The following is a 20,074-nucleotide window of genomic DNA, read 5'->3' on the forward strand; positions in this document are numbered from 1 at the left end:
CAGTGCATTGTATTGTTCACTTTTTGCTCAGTATATAAATTTTGTCGTATACCTTTCATACTCCCGCAACACTCAACTCTTTTTACTCGCGAAGAATCGTTCACGAAGACACTCATCAGTTTCTGCAAGACAAGAACGGTTCTCGATAGCAGGAGGTTGCAGGTATGGACGAACTTAAAGATCCAACCAAGGAAGAGTTCCTTGCTCATGGTATGGAAGAGATTCCTGAGGAAGAGTTGCTCGCATCTATTAGCGACCCAAACGCACCCGACGGCAGGGACTCATGTGTCTTCTGTCTTGAGAAGTTCTCTTCCGAAAACAGCACGGAACGACCGGTTCGCATAATCTCTTGTTCGCACTGGGTGGGAAGTGAGTGCATCCAGCTTGTCAGCAGCAACAAGTGCCCTTTTTGCCGTGCACGCCTCTTCGCGAAGGGGCCGGAGCCAGATGAGGCAAGAGACTTGCCCTCCCTTCAAGGTCTCCCCTCCTTTGGAAATGTTGAAGATCTCCTGGCTGAGCTTGCGCTTGAGGACCGGGACGATGATGTCGACACGATCGGATCCGGCGAAAGCAACGGAGCGTGGACCTTGCGCATCCAAGTCGCCAACCACTGGCAGTCCGGGTACCTCGACCAGCTGGCTTCGGCGTACCCGCAGGCGCGCACCAGGCACGAGCAGCTGGCCGCACAACGCGCGTGGGAGATGGAGTGGCACCGCACGCTGACCACGCACGCCGCCAATCCGGAGATGGTCACGGCCCCGGGCATCCTGCCGCCCGGCGCCAACCTCTACCCGCACCCCAGCCCGGCCACTACCATGAACGACACCCGCCCTTACGCCCTCATCAAGCCCTTCGAGCTTGTCTTGCCGCGTGATGTTGCGCCGGTGGTGGACCGTCCGCCCTTGCAGGGCGTCTGGCTATCAGTCCGCACCGAGGCTGTTGGGATCAACTTAAGGATGGCGCTGATGAGTTTCCAGACACTCGACATGCTTCTGATTCCCGAGCCGGCGGGGGTTGAGGCTGCGGGTTCGTTTAACAGCCTTGTGACGCAGCAAAACGAGTGGAACTTGCTAATCACCCAGGCCATAGACGCCATCGAGAGGTGGTGCCGCGAGCACGAGGCGCAGCTGTGGCGGTCCAACGAGCTCGAGGAGCGCTGGGTGGCGACGGCGACGGCGGAGATCCGCACGCAGACGGCTCAACTCGGCCGCCCCGTGCCTGCCAGCTTGCAGCGTGCGATGGGCACGTTGATCGAGTTCGTTGTCCGGTGGAGGGCTGTGAGGGAGATGGAGGTCTGGGAGACGCTCGTCACCGACCAGGATCAGGGAGAGTGAGGAGTCCAGTAGGGGCTCATGCATGCCTGGGGCTTGACGTGAGTACCTCCCATGAGTTCCCCCCCAGTGTTTTCTCTCGCCTCTTTCGAGTTGTTTGAAAATGTCTTTGTCGGAACGCTAGGGAACATTGTCTTGTTGGTGCATAGCCTCTTGAGTAGTGAATAAAATACCCCAGATCCGGGACCCAAAGGAAAATCTAAACAAAATATGATCAGTGATACATGCAACGTGAAGAAAGCAAACGCAAATGTCAGCTCGCTCATCAGCGTGATCGCTTATCGGATCCATCGCACCAAGGCTCGTTCTTTGTCCCAAGATGCGTCAAGGTACTAGGCAGCATTCGAAGCGCGTCTCCGTCCATTCGGGTTCCATCCGCACTCAAATGGACCCGAGAGAAGCTGGGCGATCGTGAGCAGATCGGCATCTAGTGGTTGATCAGGTGTACGTAAGTCTCAACTCTGCTCGAGTTTGCAGAAGCCAACGCTACACCAGATGAGGGATATGATCACCGGAAGGAACCCGACGGGTGGCCCTGCGAAAGGACCGCTCTTCGCGACGGCATCTTTTTCGAAGCGGAAATGCATGTCGGCTAAATATAGCGAGCAAGCATATATAAGGCTTGAAGATCGGACGAAGTGAATTTTGGCGTGTGTTGATCAAAAGGGCGGGCGTATGGGCATCACGGCCTTGAAGAAGGCCAGCGCAACCGGAGCTGGACGATCGCCGCGAAGGCACCGACGAGCCGCGACGACCGTACCCACACGACATCACGGTCCAGTCGTCGAGGTCTACCTGGGCTGGCGGACTCGAGCTGCTCTGCATATCTGCACACACGCCCAAGCACGCGCCATTACGAGTTGCGAGGGCCGATGCTCTTCACAATATTTGCAATCGCCAGCGCCTCGACCTCCCCCCCCTAATGCGTCCTATCATTTCTAGAGCGTCTTGGCCAAGTTTCGGATAGTCCACGCTCTTGCCCCCAAAGAATGAGGGACCCTAAAGCACGGCCCACAACAGTGCTTGAGCCAGCATTTCCAGCATGGGGAAGCAGAGCATCGACAGTCGAGAAGGGGGGTGACCTAGTGCGCACGAACGTACTTCCATATCAGGACAACATCGGAAAGCTGGGGGGCCATAAAAGAGAAGACTAGTGAGCAGCGCCCCCCCCCTTGCGAAAATCCCGACGGCAGCACACTCCCAAAGAAAGAGAGAGAAAAAAAAAAACACCGCGACATGTGCCGCCATCAGCAGCAGCCAAGGAGGCAGACGCCAATCTTCCAGCTTGGCTCCCCACAACTTCTGCTGCTGCGCCGCTTGTCGTTCAGCTCGGCGCAGGAGGAAACCATTCCAGCAGCCCAACTGGCTCGATCCCCCCCTCAGGCCCGACGTCACCGCCCACTCCTCCTCCCCCTCCCATGTCCACGCACTAACTAACTAGTACGTCCCACCTACCACAAGACCCTTGGAGGCTCCGCGAGCATGCATATGTATGTATGTAGTTTCAGTGAGATCTCGCCTCGCCCTGCACAAGTATTACAGTTTTTGGCCCGCCGCTATTTTTTTGACTTTTGACTTTCGTCGCCAGCCAGCCAGCCAGCCAGCCAGCCTCGGCGGGCCCCGTCCTTTTCCCCCTTCGCCGCGTTTCACCACCAAAAGCAGCCGGCGGCGGCGGCGCCGTCGCCACGCTAGGCTCCGCGCCGCACCGCGCCGCGCCGCACCAAATTTCCAGTCGGGACCGTCTTTTGCGGGCGATTGGATCGAGATGTGGTCCAAAATCCCATCAGCGGGTGATGAAAAGATGGAAAACAAAAAACAAAAAGAAGAAGGATGCAGCAGACGTGACGTGATGAGCCAGCGCACTACTGCATGCATGCATGTGTGGGTGTGTGGGTGGGTGTGTGCGTGCGTGCGCGCCTGCGCCGCCCCTCCCCGCCGGACGCGCATCTGGCGTACGAACTTTCAGCCGCTCTTCCCGGGCGGCGGGGGGCTGATGAGGCTATGTATGTGTTGCGTAGGCAGCGAGAGGGGGGGAAAAGCGGATATCATCACCATATCTACGATAGGTATGCCTTTTGCTTTCTCAAACAAATAGCGGCGTGCCTGCTTGCCACCACCCCTATCGTTGTTTCGCGATATATCCGTAGGCATGCTCCAGATCTGTTGTATCTCCGCACCCGAAAGGGGGGGAGGGAGACGAAGCCCCGGAGCCGGCGCGTCAGCGCTAAAAAGCTGCCCGTCATGGCCCTTGAGCAATTGGCGGAAGCAAAGGAATGGAAGTGCAGATAATAATACTAAGAAAAGGGACGAGTACAGGAATTGATGCCCAAAACGGCCTGTACCTGGCCCTGATGGCAAAGCAGGAGCTCCCGGGCGATCGCCTGATGTTGAGCTGATGTGCTCCCTTGTCTGCCTCTATTTTTCCGACGGCGGATTCTTTTTACTTGGGCGCGCATGCCGTGAAGCGCTCTCTGAGTTCTCCCTCCCTGTGGTCCAGGTTTCCTTCTCTGGCCGGCGCCGCTCGGTCCTCTGTCCTATGCCGTTTATTCCACCGGCGATTAGGTACGCGTGGCTGCGAGAGCAAGGCTGCGTGATTAATGCTCGACCTCGCCGAGGAGAGCGGGTTTGGTGGCTCGAGGCACTGGAGGAACAATGGGAGAAGAGGATGGAACAGGGGCAAGGGAAGTTACGGAATGCAGGGGGCGGGAGCGAGAGCGAGAGCGGATGAGCTTAGTGTAAGGATTGGCGCACGAGTCGCACTCGAGGTTAGCGATGCGGCCGGAACGATTCGGTGAGGGAGAGGAGAAAGCTTGCGGTGGTCAGGGGACCCGGGGTTTTGGTAAGGGCCCTGCTCGCCAACTTGATTGTGGTTTGCCTCAGGTTCGCTCGCGTGGCTGTGGGCCGGTGCGTGGCGCGGCAGGTCGCATGTCAGTGTCTAGTTACGTAGTATGGATGACTGCATGCGTGCGACGGAGAATTTGTTTGCTTTTCCGTCTGTCGGCGACTCGGCGCATGGCGCAGATCCAAGTCGATGCCAATGCGATTCGGTGTAACGCACTGGTGTCGGGTCGGGCTGGCGGTGATGGATTGGGTAGTTGCACGCGCTGACTGGCTTCGCAAGACCTGGCATCATTATTAGGTATTACTGTCGCTGCCAGAGAGTCAGAGAGTCGGAGAGTCAGCAGAGCCACATGGCCGCGGCGGCTGGCGGAGGTAAGCGAGCGCACAAGTCCGTGGCACGGCGCTGGCTCCGGTGCTGCCCCTTCATGCTGCGCAACGCCTCCCTCTCTTGTTGACTTTTGATCGTTTCCATCCGCAGGCTCGACGGCTGCGCCTGTGAAGCCTTCTTCGGCATTCTTCAGGGTCTTCAGGGGCCAGGGGCCCAATGGCAAAAGAAGCGACTGCATTCGTGGCTGCTGGTGGCTGCGGGTATTTGGTCAATAGCGCGCGCCGCCGCTCTTCTGCTGATCATCTCGTGATTGTGCCCGCAAAGAGAGGGGACGCTGAGCAAGCACTATAGCAAAGTATAAGGGGCCGGCACTTGGAAATAACGATGGCGCAGCCCGCGGCAGTTGGGCCCAAGGGCCCAAAGCAGCACATTTAAGCACAGGCTAATCTTGCGGGAGCGGGAAGGGTACCAGCGGAGGCCGGAGGGTAGCGCCTCTGCGGCACACAGGCGGCGAGCAGACGGGCGGTGGCGAGGCGGTCGGGCGGTCGGGCGGTCGGGCGGTCGGAGCATGCCGTGCGTGCCAACAGAGGTCGTCGTTGTTTATACACGAGGCATGGGTGTGTATAGCGATGCCGCAGAGCGATGACGACGGATGGCAGAGGAAGCGGGGGCGGGAGATCGGATAATGCTCCGACAGGCAGGTGAGTGGCTGAGCGGCAGCGCGGAAGCGGTGGCTTGGGCCCGACATGCGGGAAGGGCGAGCTTGGTGCGTCAGATGGCCGAAAAGGGCGGCCTAGCGTGCGGGATCCAGCACGCCGGACGGAGGATGCTGCCGCTTTGGGTCCCCATGGATTTTCTGGGTCGCCCATGGGTCGCCCATGCAGCACGCTTCGCCCAGCCTGCGGGTGTGCGCGGCTCCGCTGTGCTCTGACTGCCGCCGCCGCCCCGCCTGCCCGGCAGCCGGCGCCCTGACTCGAGCTCCAGGAAACGCCACTGCAGCCGTGAAACACGACCCTTCCACCCCCAATGATTCAGCAATCCCGACTCCGCCTGCGTGCCTGCTGCAATCTGCAGTAATCTGGTGCTGCGTGCTGCCTGCCTCGCGCCGCCCGCTACGTGGCCAATCCCGCGCTCTCGCCTCTTTTGCCCATCGCAGCCCGCGCCCTGCAATCACCGTAGGGCTGACCATCAGGCTCCCACTCCGCTCACCGACACACCAGTCGACTCGTGCCGACGTTTGGATGGCTGTCCTTGCGACTCGTGCGGCTGCAAGCCCTCGAGCACTACGGATTACTACTCGTACTCGTTCCTGCCTATCCGATCCAGCCCTCTCTGTGCGGTGGCCGATGCTCGAGTGCTCCTTCGTGCGAAACATGCATCTCAGCCGGCTCCAAGACGTCCCGTTGCTTGGACGCAGTGCCGAGTCCGACCCATGGTCCACGCCGTTTCCTGAAGCAGCCTCCCGTTTGCCGGAGCCGTTCCATTGCATGTGAGTTTGGAGAGGGAGATGCCGCCAATCTCGCAGCCGGAGCGATCGGCGGATGCATACATCAGGCATCGATGGTTTGGCCGAGGGGCGTCGACGCACTCCTGCAGCCAACGTGGTGCACATCGCCATTACTGTTCATCAATTCGAATTGCACCTGTCCTCGTTCACCGGCAGGCCGGCGTGGCGGACGAGCAGCCCCAGACAGCAGCAGAGACGCCAGGGCAGCGCTGAATCAGGAGCTCGCGTCAGTCCTGAACCGTCTCACAGTCTGGCGCCACGCCCTGGCCTTCCGGTCGAGGACCACTTCCCCCGCCATCCCGACGGGAGCACCAACAAGACGGTCGAGATAATCAGCCACATCGTACGATCCGAGAAGCTGAGAGCACGAATCCGGGCTCCCGCAACCCACCGAAGACGGCGCTGAGATGCTGCGCGGTGCTACGGATACAATTTCGTGGTTGCTGCTCGCGCCTGGACCCCGGGCGCACCCCTGTACGATCAGCTGGCAGTCTTTCGGCCCGGCAACGCAGCGCCAACCAACAAGAACTGAGGGCGCCTTCCCCACTGTATGGGTCCTTGGGTGAGCTGGTCAGAGTTCGCCCAGGTGGTCGGATACAGAGGCCGTGGGAATGGGTACTGCGCCCCGACATGGCGGATGAACTCAGTAGCAGCAAAAGCAGAGAGTCAGATCTTGATGCGCCTCCCCCCCGCCGGGTGTTGCAACGCCCGACACGCTGCCATTATTGTGCCCACGTCGTCCTGGCCTGCTCTCCGCGGAGAATTTGAACCTGAGCGGCACAGCAGCCAGAGCAGGCGAGGCCGAACAGGCCCCCATTTCGCTTCCAACCTTCTTGAGCAAACCGAGCTTGCGACCTGCGTGCGACGGGGCCGGCCGCTGCGCGCTGATGTTTCTAAATTTTCTTCCCTTTTTTTTTCTTCCTTCCCTCCCCCGGCCGCCTGGCCCTCGGGACCACGGCTGTGAGCGTCGTCTGCCTCTGCGCCTTCCGCATCCTCACCAGGCGTGCGCCCACCCGCACTTGTGGCTGCACCAGGAGCGCGCGCACAGAAGCTCTGAGTTGGCAGCGCGTCCACCACGTCGCTCGCGCCAATTGTTGCCGGCGTGCGCACGCAAACGTCGCGGCGGCATGCCGGTAGTCAAAGAGGGCAAGCTGCGTGTCTTTGGATCAGCAGGCGTGCTTGGTGCTTGGTGCTTGGTGTGCGCGCGCGCGGGTGCATGATGAAACCGAGCCCAAGGCTGCTGCTGTCACTCGCTGCAGAAGCCGCAATAGCAGCCGCCCCCGGTGGCACAGGTTGCGAGAGCCGGCGGGCGGCTGCTACTGGGGAGGCCAGACGGGCACTGTGAGCTGCCGCCAAGGGTCCTCACACCACTGGCCGAGATCTCGTGCGACGGGGTGCACGCATTTCGACAAGCGCCTACTTCGCGTGACAGCATCATCTGCGGAGAATCGAACGGACGACTGGACTAGAATGCCCCTGCGCGCGATGCCCGGGCAGGGAAGCGGGTGGGATGTGGGCAGGCGCGAAGGGAAGGCCGTCCGAGAGCCAGACGCGCGAGACTACGCCCAAGGCGGCGCGCCCACCGCGTGGTGCAAGTCGCCCGAGGCCCAGAGCCTGCGCACCCGCCGTGTGTGCCTCGCCGCGGGCCGCGCGCGCTGGAGGCTGGAGCTCCTGGGGGACCGCTGGCACCGCCCGGCGGGCTGGCCATGATGAGCTTCTTGCTGCTCCTCTCCTCTGCTGCTGCTGCTGCTGCTGCTGGCGCTGGGGCGTGTCTGCCGCGGCGCCGGGGGCATGCAGCGGGCAGTGGGCAGGGAGCAGGGCAGCGCGCACCGTTGGATGATCGGCTGGGAAGAGCGCGCTGGGTAGCTGGGTGCGTGGGTGCGTTAACTTGTGCTGATGAGTGCACAAGTGGGCCAGGGTAGGGATGCCTGCAATAAGTGGAGTCGCTCGCTTGTGGCAGTGGGAGCAGAGGTTGCGTTCCCGACAGCGTGGTTAGCGTGCCCGCTCCGAGCTTTGGGGCCTTAAATGGACCAGCGCCCCATGCAAGAGCTGGACGGTGCTCGCCTGCGCAGCCTTGATAACCCACCACTCCCCTTCCGCGGCGCGCGAGGATCCACAACTCCCCGTCTCGTGCCCACGTCGGAAGGTGCCTCTGAACCCGCTGCCACCGAGGAATTGGCGAGCTCACCTCGCTCCACCGTGCCTGCCTGTTGTAAAGGACCCCATCTGCGCTTGCTTGCATCGCCCTCGCCGCCCTACCACATCTGCCGCGCGAGTCCGGAACATTTATACCTACCGCGAACATCCATCCTCGGATCCCGCCCGTCTGGAACGGACCTCTCACCATGAGCAGTCCCGCCGAGGAAACCCGCCAGGAGGCTCTTCACGAGCGCCGCCAGAGCATTGGCAAATACGTGAAGAGGCTCCGCACCGTCTTGAAGAGAGGCAACTCCAGCAAGGAACGCGTCCCGGTTGCTGCGTCGTCTGCGGAGAAGAAGCCTGAGCCTGCTGCGTCGACAAGGTAAGCGCCTCTCACTCTCGCCGTCTTGTTCACTTCACTGATGGGCCTAGCGCCGCCGAGCCCAAGCCCGAATCCAAGCCCGTCACCTCGACAACGGGTCAGGTCAGCTACCCGCGCAGCGCCGCCCAGCAGGAGCGTGCTCGCGCTCTCTTCGCCAAGTATGGCCTGACTCTGGAAGCCCACGAGTGGATCACCACCGGCCCCACCAACGAGAATGTCCAGCGTGTCGAGAAGCCCATCCGCATGCGTGTCCACCGCCAGTGCCACCGTTGCCAGACTACCTTTGGTGCCGACAGGGTCTGCCAGCAGTGCGAGCACACTCGGTGCAAGAAGTGCCCTCGTTTCCCGACCAAGAAAGAAAAGTCCAAGGGAAAGGCCAAGGGAGGCGAGACTCCGGACATTGCTGCCGTCGTAGCCCCCGCCGCCGCCGCTACCCCGTCCACTGCCAAGGTTGGGACAGCGACGGGCAAGAAGCAGCAGTACTTGACCATCAAGAGCCGTACTGGTGGCCAGGACTTGGAACGCCGCCCGCCTAAGCAGCGTGTCCGCCGTAGTTGCCACAAGTGCCAGACCCTATTCATCCCTGCTACAGCTACCATCTGCACCAATTGCCAGCACACGCGTTGCACCAAGTGCCCTCGCGACCCGGCCAAGAAGAAGAAGTGGCCCGATGGCTACCCTGGCGATGCTCCCGGCTCCGACACGGAAACGGACGCCGAAATCCTGCCCGCCCATCAGAGGCCGGAGCGCGTCTGGCGCAAGCCGCGTATGAGGATCAGGTGGAGCTGTGAGCAGTGCAATACCCTCTTCATAGAAAAGTCCAAAACGTGTGCCAGCTGTGGGCATGACCGCTGCCAGAGCTGCGTGAGACTTCCGTGAGTAGTTCCGTCTCCAACCCGATTTAGTCTGATTGCTGATGAACAATGCAGCCCGAAGAAGATCAAGCAGGAACCCGACCCAGCCGTCCTACGTTCGGTCGAGGAAAAACTGGCCCGTTTCAGGATGGAGGGAGCTCCAGCTCCATCTGGCACGGAGCCGGCGGCCTAAACGACTGTTCCTACCCACAGCATCACGAAAGCCCCCATCATGATTGTGTTCTTGTTCCCCAGCATGGATCGCGTATTCTATTCGAGGAGAGGAGGCTTTTTTCGCTTCTGCACGACAGCCATTCAATACCATTCGTCACGAAGAGGGAGGGTCTTGAGCTCGGATGAGTGAGAGAGGAAAAGGCTGTTGATAGGATTGGGCGCTTGCTCTTAGAGCGGGCCGCTACTTTTGCAATGCTATAATTTGGGCATGGCGAACACGTTTGATTGACCAGGCCAGTGCCACATCTTCGACAACACCCACACGCCGTCTCAGGTCCCCACAGAAGGCATGATGAAGCTCACACAAGCGACGTCATACTGCTCTCACACCACGCGACATGTGCGCCCTCGCACCGCCCCGGTGAAGAGGGGCCAACGCCGGCTAACCCCCGCAGTCTTGTCGCTGTTGAAAGTTGACCCGCGGGCCGGATCCGGCAAGGTGGCAGGTTTCTTTTTCCTCTTTTCTTTTCAAAAGAGGGTCGGCGTTGTTGGGTGCGACGATGGCATGTCTTCCGTGCTACCGTGGCACCGGCGCTGGTTCGCTTGACGCGACGCACGACCAGCTCACCGTCTCTTCGAGCTGCAGCAAAGCACGCCCACCGGCCCATCCCTTACCGCGCCCTCGGAATGCCAGGCAGGCCAGGCGCTTTTTCCCCGCCCACACTCCAGCCGTTGGAGCAAAACAAAAAGTAAAAAAAAAAAAAAAAAGCGGGCTCGAGCCGGCGCGTGGGGTCATTGCAGGCTGGGAAGACAGGGGTGCAGCACACGTCGAGAAAGAGCAAATAATAAGGCCTGCATTGGAGCAGGAGGTACCGGCGGGACGCGCATTTTTCCTGGCAACGGCGGGCAGGAGGTATGGGAGGGGACCATGGCAGCAAGGTGGCGAACGGCGGTGCTGCTGCCAATAATGCTCTGGGACTCGATCGGACTCTGATGATGAGCTCTCGAGATTGCCGGGAATCATGTGCGGGTAGCCGTGCAGTCGATCTCATCTCAGCATGACCCCCCCCCAGCACCCGCTGCTCATCAGCCGCGCGCGCAGCTTCATGTGCTGTCGATGACGGCGTCGAGGGGGGAGAAAAGAAAAGCCCGCCCTGACGGTCTCTGGTTGCCGGCAGGTGCATGAGGCATCGGCATCGGCACATCAGCAATGCAGCAGCAAGACATATTCTCTGTGTGACGGCAGGCGATGCTCCCATGGCCTGACAGCAAAGGGCCGTCGCATCATTGCATTTTGGTGCCGCTGTCTCGCAGTCGGCTTGACACGGCACGCGCCACGTTGTCTCTGCCCACAGCAAGTCCAAACCACGCTCACTGAACCGGCATCGTACGATAGCGCTGGGCAATCACGGAGAAGGGCGAAGGGCGAATCGCAAGAGCGGTTGTACGCCGCACATGGGTGCATATGCGCACGCACAGCTTGATGAGCCATTGGCGCTGTGCGAGTCTGGCAGAAGCAGGCCGGCAGGCTAGTCGGGCGGTGTCGGACGGGCGCCGCCTGCTGTTGCTGCTGCTGCTGCTGCTGCTGCTGGACTGGCCGACTCAAATCTCCGCTGCGGCTCGGCTTCCAGCCTCTGGTGGTATGGATGGGTGGCGGAGAGGGCGATAGGAGCGGGTGGATGATGAGGCTCTCCCCCCCGCCCGGCGTCACCATGATGCCCGCGTGGTGTGATGGTCCGCTGCGAAGAAGCGTCGTCGACAGGTGAGCGGGTTCCACGTACAGCTGCACGTCTCCAGAGAGCGGAGCACGTCGAATCAATGGTCAAGGTCGAAGCGCACCAAGACGCATCGGTCGACTGCCCCAACGAGAAGGCCAAGCGAGCCGCCGATCGCGATCTGGCAACACCGTGCTGGTTTCCCTTTCTTCCCTGCTTGCTCTCACCATGCGGTTTGGATACGCCGGGAGGATAGCTTCGGCGTCGTTCGCCAAGACACGCTACACAAGCCCCGGGCCGCTGGCGAGTAAAGAGACGGCCTTCAGAGCTTCGCTTGCAATATCTACAGGTTTACGCGCGCACCAGACCAAAAGGCTCCCGTCTCCGCTGCACCAGCCGTCCGGCTAAAGGGCTGGAGGGAATTCAAGGTCCAAAAGCAACGGCGTGATGGCACCACCGAGGGGTCGGGATTCTTGTTCAGTCGCGTTCCTGGTCGGCCCCTTCTTCTGCTGCCTTTGCTTCCTTTTTCCTCGTTTGCTTTTTCCCCGCCAGCCAGCCACCAATGGTGTCGAAGATTGGCGGACCCGCGGAATGCCAGCTGCTTTTTCCCAGGCCCACCGTTCTTTCGTTCGTCATTTGCCTCCGGTCGTTTGTGCTAATACAAGTCGCGCCGTAGGGAGACGCAGGTGCATCTCCGTTCGCGTGGCAGCGCCGGGATTGGGTGCGGAGAGCCTGGTTCAGAACGTGCACCTCAGGTTATTAGTTGGGTCCTGCCTGTGATTGGAGGCATTGCTGCATCGCCATTCGTCTTCCTGTCGGTGTTGGTTTTGCGGAGTCATGATCAGGAGTCCTCTCTCAGCGCTGATCCGCCGACGATCGCTGGGCCGGCCCGGGCATACCTAGCCCTGGTTGAGCACGAAACCCCACCAGTTGATGCTGTTCGAGATGACGCCCTCGCCACAGTTCATCTCGAGACAGACGGGCGACGGGAGCCTCTTCATGGGTTGGCTGTGCACTTGGGTGTCGGAAGCGCACGGGTGCAAACCGGTTTTCGCGCGCAGCCACACGGCTCGACGACGCAGCCCTCGCTCCCCCGGTCGACCAGGTTGCATGTTCCATGTTCCATCGGCATCGCCGGCCTGCTCGCCTCAATTGCTCCTTCCTCGCTCTTCGGCCGTAGCCCGCCCTTTCGGCAGCCGCCAGAGCTGATGATCGCTTCACGCTTCTCCAGCCATTGGATCCTCTGTTCCTTTGTCTTCCTTCTCACCGCGCTGCTGACATGCTCACTTCGCTCCTGTGCCGCAGGTAGACGAGCGAGGCGTCGATTCGGCAGCGAGCAGGGCTGGCCCATGTTCTCTTCCCGCGCTGACGCCAGAGGAAAACAAGCGCCCGGGCCCCAGTCGGCTCCAGTACCCCGTCACCCCCAACGTGCCAAAACGGTCGCGCATATATACCGGCCCTGTGCCCTTTGCGACTGGCTGCCATGCTTCGTCTGCTGCTTCGGAACTGCTTCGCCGAACCGCACACGCCATGCTTGCCCCGCAGCACAAACGACCAGAGACAGAGCGAAAAGAAGCGGTCGTGCAGCGAGTCAAGTGAGGCGACAGTTGACTCGCGAGGAGCAATGGTAATGACGCTTTGTCGTGGCTTTGCTTCTCGCTCTAGCGGCCGTTGTGACATCGCGCCTCTCGCGGCCGCAAAGTCTATCTAGACCACATCATGTTCACATGTTTCAGCTGCCGCCGCTGCTCACTGTTCCTTCCAACTCTCCCCTTTCCCTCTGCTACGTATTGTGGCTTGCTGACCACTGGCCATCACGTCCGGGCAGAGCATAGGTAGGCCCGTCTCCCCAGAACGGCTGGGTGCCTGCTTTTTTCCGTGCCGCCTTCCTTTCTCCATGCTCTGTCCGACTTGTCGACGCGTGACCCTAGCGGCAGCCGCTTCGTCTCGTCTTGCTTCCGCCGAATGCTCAAGCTTCCGATGGCTGATCATGGCGCGGCATGCAGCCCGCACCCAAGAGGGCCCAGGCCACGCGGCCGGACTCTCGCCAAGGATTCACTTGCCGCTGCGGCGTCTCCGTTGGCTGGTGCGTCAACTCTTTGCGCGATGCCTTCGGCGCAGGGCCTTGCCGCCGTTTGATTCTAGACACTTTCCATCCGCGTCGAGGCGTGGGCTGGCCTTGCCACCACAGAGGGCATGGAAACTACGTACGGGAGGCAGGCACAGCAGGCACAGCAGGCACAACAGGGGTCAAGGTCAAGGGCAACGGCAAGCACAAGCCTTGGCACTCATCCAGCCAGTCAGGCCAGCCGGCAGATCAATCAAGCGTCTGGATCAGCAGCAACGTTCGGCAGAGAGTGCAGGGTCACCGGGCCTTCGAGCAGCTCACCGGGCCATTGACTGGAAGCCGGCTCCATGTACACGCCCCATGTGCCCTTTTCTTATCGTGCCGCCTTTGTGCTTGACTGGCTGCTGTACCAGCAGAAGCGATTCCAGGAGCGGGAGGCCTCCGGCCAAAGGCAGTCCATGCATCTGCGGAGGCCAAAATGAAGATGTCCCTGAGCCGACACTGTCCACAGGTGAGCGCCGTGGAATTTCCCGACTGTAATTGCCCATGTTTTCCGTCTCGGCTCTGTCTCGTTTGCAAGGCCTAATCTTGCATTTTTCGCAACGACGAAGGACTAGCAGACGGAAAGATCTGGCTGGCCGTTCAAGGCTTCGCTTCGAGGTTGAGCCGGCGGCAGGGCAGCAACCTGCCCTCTTCTGCCACGGTTGCTTCTTCCGCCGTTGCTGCCATCGCAAGATCGTATGATTGTCCCGTTAGGTAGCCCCTCCTCCAACTTTTTCCGGCCTCTCTTCCGTCGCACCGCCATCCACCAGAGCAGAGCAAGGTCACCTTCGTCACCCCTGCCTGTACTTTATTCAAATAGTGTGCTTACAGCCCCCCCGGCATTCCATGTCTCTACCAGTGTCATGGAAGTTTCCTTTAAGCGTTGCCTGGCCTATAGCTCACCTTGATCCTGCTTGCAATTCCGGTAACAGTCGGCCAACGGCCATGTATGGAGGGAGGCAGACCTTTTCGCGCATGCGTGCATACATATTGCATCGTGCATGCGCCGGGCGAGACCACAAAACAGCGGGCCCCGTATGCATTACTCCACAACTCTATTCCTATGCTATGCCATGCTCTCCAGACCTTCGTCTCTCCCACAGCGGCCATGTTGGATGCCCGTTTCCATCTGCGCAGCTCGTGCACTCTTGGCACTGCACATCCACGTACACCCTGCGACTGATGAGCTCGTCTTCCGTCTCTCCCCGTGCCTGCTCCCGTACCCACCTTCCCGACCGGTCGCCCTCGTTACGTCAAGAGAGAAAAAAAAGAGAAGCACGGAAGATGTCTCCGGCAGGCCTTCTCCGTCCCAGCTCGCCGGTCCTGCACATCGCAACCAGGGCCGAATCAGAGGACAATGGGAAAGTTGAAATTTAAATGTGGATACTGTGGGTAAAGCCTCATGTCACTCTCTACTTAAGCGCTGTGGCGGAGCGGATCACTGCCTTTCCCTTCTCTCTTGGCGCGCTGCTCGAAAAGGGACGGGGGCTCCGAAGCTCCTTGGCGACCTTTGCCACCTGCGATCTATCCATAGAAGCAGCAGACAGGGGGGGCGAAAGGAAGAGGGAGAGAAAACAGTTGAGATGAAATCTCGAGAGAAGTTCTGTGCTCTTTTTCTCCCAGTCCAAAGCCAACTGCACGGGCATCATGGCAGTTGCAGCGTGCAGCTCCAAAAGTTCTCGCTGCCCGCATCCTCAAACCGAATCTGGCGGATGTACGATTAGGTAGACTCCGGGGACGAAGGAGCAACAAGCTTGATCTCGATCGAGGGGCGCTTTGTCTCGATCAGTGGGGGATGGGGATAGGAGGGGACGAAGAAAGAGGGCAGGGAAGCGGTATTTCCCGGAATGATGATCTCCCGCGAGATTTACTGTGGGGAGGCGGTATAGCAACCCGAGGTCTAGAATATCGAGGGCCGTTGGGACTCGCTGTTGGCCCTTTCCCTCTCCCTCAGCACGTTGCAGGCGGCAATTGCCGAAGTCGTCCTTATGGAGAAAGGCAAATCGTGAGTCAACAAGGGTGACCGGTGACGAGGGGAGCGTGCGTTATGCAAAGACCTGGATTATGTTTTTTCTCACGCACGGCAGCAAGCAGCATTCGACTTTCTGCTTGTGCACGGCGCTTGAGTGTGCCACTGTTGTACGATGAGGTTGGTTTGGTGAGGCGTTGTTCATGGATCCTCTGTCTGCGGTGCGTGGCTTCAACCACGGAGAGCAAGCAAACATTCACTTGAAACGAACGTGCACTGAGGAAATGTACCATTTCGAGCAGGCGATTACGTTAATCAGTCAACCATCGATCGCTTTCTGTGAGTATATCTGCTCCACAAGCGAGAATCCCATCGCTACACGTGTGGACAGGCAGATCGGTCGGTTAGCCCAATGGCTTTGAAGGTTCCCGCTTAAGGCATCAGTAGAGAGAAGCATGTATTCCGCATCAGGAAAATTAGTCACTCAACAAAGCTGCGCCTTTCGGGTTGTATAAGCAGCTCCTACACGCCCACTGTTCAGCCTCTTTGTCCCACTGTGGCGTAAGCGCGCCCCCTCTTCGGATGCCTCGTCGAGCTCGTCTTCGACGGCGGGAGTGGCGGGGCGACCCGACTTCGCCCTAGGAATGGGTTCCGTCGGATCGAAGATCCCGGCCGGGGCCTTGAGACCAGCTTTCCTGAGCTTGTCAACTCCAGCCTTGTACGGCTGAAGACGCGGGTGGGTGTCAGACTGTTGGTCCGGGAGAACGGCCTGGTGGCCAGCGCGGTACCTGGCGAACTGGGCTTGTTGCTCCTTGGAAGCCAGCATATCTCCATCCCATCTCTCGTAATCTAGCTGGAATGGGTGTTCCGACAGGTTGACGGAGGGGCTTGTGTTTAAGGGGTGCCCGGTGTCATCCATGGTTGGGTCCGCAAATGTGCACAGGTTGTCAACGATGTACAATAGGTCCTCTCTTAGTTGGAGTTGAAGAGCTTCCTGCTGTTGGAGTGGCGGAGGTTCGAAGCGGCGCCTGGGAGTGTGGAGATTCGATGAGGCAGTCACACCCCGCTGCGGCCTGCTGCACCCCGCCACGCTTTGTTGGGGCAGCCGCCATGTGCTGAGGCAGTTGCGATACGCTGAGGTAGTCACGACCCGCTGCGGTCTGAAGCGAGCGCTTGTTTCTCATTGGTTGCGCTCTTAGAAAAGCTTGGATTGATTGAATCGAGTTACTGGAAGTTCTACATGAATCCCCATTGATTGTACTCTTCAAGACCCGCCACGCCTCGCTACAGCCATCCGTCTCTGTATTCCTCCTTAACCTTATTCAATGCCTCGACTTGTCAGGTCTCCAGACCAAATCCCCGTGTTGATATCACCTTGGCTTTGTTGGTCCATGTCCAGGAAAACTTCCACCTGACTCTCCTTGCTTTCCGTAGCCAAGCGGAACGTGTAGCATACCGCCTCCCGTTGAGAAACACGATAGCAACGACTTGCGAATGGTTGATCACGGATCGCTGAATACCCGAGAACGAGGAAGACCAGCCGATAGGCTCGGTCCAGTGTGAAACCCACAGCGCCTTTGCGTGTGTCGACGACAGTGAAGCGGGATTGCGGGCGAGCTTCCGTCTTGAAAAACTTCAATCGCTGCGTTTCTCTTGTCTCCGCCCCTCACGCCTGGCTTCGACGGGTTATCGGCGTTCAACACCTGGACAGCAGTGCACCCGTTTTTTTTTTTGTCTTGGGCCTTCGGCGACGGTGGCATTGATGAGTGTGTTCGATGATCCTAAGACGAACTTGTCTTGGGTGGTGTCTGCGCCAATAAGCCTGAACAATGCTTTCATGCTACTTGAACTGTCAAGTAGAGCGTCGAAGTTGACGCTCACTGGCGAGGTATTAAGTTCCTTCTTATTGTAGTACGGATCCTCTTCTCCGTCTCGATCCCACATCTTGTACCGGCTGTTCTCCAACAACTCCTTTTGAGTTCCTTCGAAGCCTTTCCATTCAGGCTTTTGCAGCTCCTCTGCTAGATGCGAGAACCCTTGTAGAGTTAGCGCGAGACTAGTCTCGTTGGTTATCAGATCGCTCTCTTTCAGAATGAAGCGCTTGCTGTTCTGCGCTGACTGCTAAGCACGGGGCTTCTTCATGCTTTGGACAGCCGCTTTTGACCTTTCTCTTTGCGCCTTCTCTTGCTTCTTGACGAACTCTGTGATGGTGTCGGAGTATTTTGGTAGAACCTACAGGGAATGACGAAGTGTTTGTGAAGAGGAACTTCGACAGCAAAGTTACCATCATACCAGATCATTTTTGTGCTTCTGGCAATGCATACTAGCCCCAATACATTGTAAAACCTCTCGTGATGGTTTCTCTGATCCCGTTCTGTGTGGTGGCTTTTGAATATCTCCTTGTAAAGGTCAAGGAATCTGGCCAAGGAGCGCTCATGTAGGATTTTTGGGAGAGTGTTGTTCGTTGCCCTTTCCCGGAGTGGCCTAACCAGTGACTCTGGCCCTTTAGGCATCGGAGTCTGGACACGAATAAGAACAAGGGCTGTAAATCTACGTGAAGGCAAGAGTCATTTGATTTGATGCGGTTCAGTAGTTTCCATAAAGGGGTCCCTTCTACATGGGCTTAGATGCCATTCATCTATACTGACGATTCCAAAGACCACGTTTTTAGCAAAGCCTGTCTTGAGGAGTTTGGAATACATTGAGCCTTGCGTGGTGACAAATGCGTAATGACCGCTCTTGTCTTTGCTGAGGACTTCCAAAGGGGCGATGTCGTGTTTGACCGTCCACTCGTTACCAAGATCGCACTTGTCCCGTTTCGTGGAAATCACCATTTGGCTGGAGTCGAACCTGAGTCGTAATCAACGTCGTGGCAATCCTCCAAAGTCGCGAGTACACAAGGACACTCAAATGGACAAGCCTTTCCTTTCGACTCTGGCTTGGTGTAGAAATATCTACGCTAATGCTATTAAAGACATCAGGAAAGAACTGATGGAGGCTAGATGCCGATGCTGAGCTCACTCAAACATCAGGCATGGACGATGGAATGAAGTGGTTGGTGCCCAGGGCTGTGCTATCTCTCATGGAAGCGATGCGGATTCCTCCGGGTAGGACTACTGCGCAGGGTTGCCGGATGCGGGCGTAGAAGAATGCTTGGTTGCACCGGAAAAGATGATGCATTATTTCACACTGAGAGATAACGGGATTGAAGTGACCGCATCCGTCTATATGCCTAATCAGATCAAAGGTCAGCTGCACTTTTTACCAACAGCCAATGCAGCTCAGGCGGAGGATAAGGTAACAGGCTATTGTTTCGCCACCTCCGAATGTGAACCGCGGCAGGTCCGTAAGCAGTGCGCTGACAGACTCGAGCCCATATCATAGTGTGCACGGGCTTCGAAGCATCCCTCTCCCCAGCATCGATGCGTGGCGTTCCTTCTGGCATGCAACGTCGGCGGCCTCCATCATGACGCAGTGGCTGCAAAGCGGCTGGGCCGAGGGTGATTTTCTAGCGGGACTGGGCCATCGAGGACAGCCGGCGCGGTGCAAGAGCGGTGCAAGAGCGGTGGAAGGGTGGCGGAGAGATAGCTCGGATATATGCATGCGGTCTTGCCACATAGCGACGGGCGATTGAGGTCGGCGTAGTAGAGAAGACTAGAAGTGCTGATTAGCGATAGCGAGATGCAGCAGACGCACCGGCCTGGAATAGAATCGGGCAGCGTGGCCAGGGCAGCACGGGCTTGAAAATGCCGCATGCCGCATGCCGCATGCCGTCAGCATGTATACAGCGCGCGCTACGGGGCAAATGGTGTGGAGTCGAGGGGTTTGACTTGCCGCCTTGTGGGTAGGGGACGAGAAGGCGCGAAACCGGCGGGCTGGGAATCCGGGGAGGAAGGAGGCTAAGCGACGTGACTGGCAGCTGCGAACCACGCGGAGAAAACCATCACCAAACCCTATCACGCCCCCATCTCGGCGCCGACGACAGCAGCCACGACCATGGCCAGCCTCTCCCCTACGTCAGGCCCTCCGCAATGCCCAAGAACGCGGCCAGTCTCTCGGCCAGGACAAAACTGGCAATCCGGCACGGCCGCATGTCCCGCTGGGGACAAGCCGTGAAAGGTCTACCGTGGTGGACAGACGGGCTCCACTTGACCCCACGCCCCAGCCAAAGAACCCCGTGGGCAGCCGCGCACTGAGGGACGTCGAGGCCCGAGGAAGACCCACCTCGGACATTGCCGACACACTTTCTCGCCATCGCCGTTGTCAGCACCGCGACCACTCCACAGCCTGCAGCCAGCTGCTAGCCCTGCCCCGGAGCACGCGTGTGGCTTTGGGCTTAGCGACGCCGCTGTTCCACCGCCAAGAGCGTCGCCGGCAGAGTGAAGGCGGGCCATGATGGCGGCCGCTTCTGCTTTTTGCCCAGAGTCGCAGAGTCGGCGCCCGAGTCGCGCGGCGAGTCGTGCCGGCGCTCAACCGCGTCATTCACCCAGCGGCAGTTGTAGCCTCAAGACGCCGCGAGGCCTTGTCCCGTTGCTTGTGCCGCGAAGCATCCCCAAGAGAAGTCTTAGTGCGACCGGGGTTCTGCGCCACCGCCCTCCCCGAATCCGCCCAAAACACAACCTGCGCTCTCATCATCAGCCGCACTTGCAGCGCATCCGACGCCGGGCGCAAACGGCGCGAATGCGGGAAGGCGTTCTGGGCGCTGTGCAACCCGCCGCCACATG

At 59.3% G+C, this 20,074-nt stretch overlaps 4 protein-coding genes across 4 annotated transcripts; 2 read left to right on the plus strand and 2 right to left on the minus strand.

Annotated features, from left to right (window-relative positions):
* Window positions 1-164: 164 nt before the first annotated feature.
* BKCO1_1000162 (peptide synthetase) lies at window positions 165-1,334 on the plus strand (the record flags this gene model as incomplete). Its single annotated transcript, XM_020269529.1, has 1 exon — window positions 165-1,334. One exon carries the CDS (start codon window positions 165-167, stop codon window positions 1,332-1,334), a length of 1,170 nt encoding a protein of 389 aa, XP_020135401.1.
* A 7,018-nt stretch (window positions 1,335-8,352) lies between these two features.
* Window positions 8,353-9,575, plus strand: BKCO1_1000163 (uncharacterized protein; the record flags this gene model as incomplete). Its single annotated transcript, XM_020269530.1, has 3 exons — window positions 8,353-8,528; window positions 8,579-9,403; window positions 9,458-9,575. 3 exons carry the CDS (start codon window positions 8,353-8,355, stop codon window positions 9,573-9,575), a joined length of 1,119 nt encoding a protein of 372 aa, XP_020135400.1.
* A 6,259-nt stretch (window positions 9,576-15,834) lies between these two features.
* On the minus strand, window positions 15,835-16,269 carry BKCO1_1000164 (uncharacterized protein; the record flags this gene model as incomplete). Its single annotated transcript, XM_020269531.1, has 1 exon — window positions 15,835-16,269. The coding sequence occupies one exon, from the start codon at window positions 16,267-16,269 to the stop codon at window positions 15,835-15,837; it is 435 nt and encodes a 144-aa protein (XP_020135403.1).
* A 767-nt stretch (window positions 16,270-17,036) lies between these two features.
* BKCO1_1000165 (uncharacterized protein) lies at window positions 17,037-18,184 on the minus strand (the record flags this gene model as incomplete). The annotated part of the gene is made up of 2 exons (XM_020269532.1): window positions 17,037-17,468; window positions 17,999-18,184. 2 exons carry the CDS (start codon window positions 18,182-18,184, stop codon window positions 17,037-17,039), a joined length of 618 nt encoding a protein of 205 aa, XP_020135402.1.
* Window positions 18,185-20,074: the final 1,890 nt, after the last annotated feature.

This window comes from Diplodia corticola (assembly GCF_001883845.1).
Source record: "Diplodia corticola strain CBS 112549 chromosome Unknown scaffold1, whole genome shotgun sequence".
In the NCBI taxonomy this organism is placed as follows: domain Eukaryota; kingdom Fungi; phylum Ascomycota; class Dothideomycetes; order Botryosphaeriales; family Botryosphaeriaceae; genus Diplodia; species Diplodia corticola.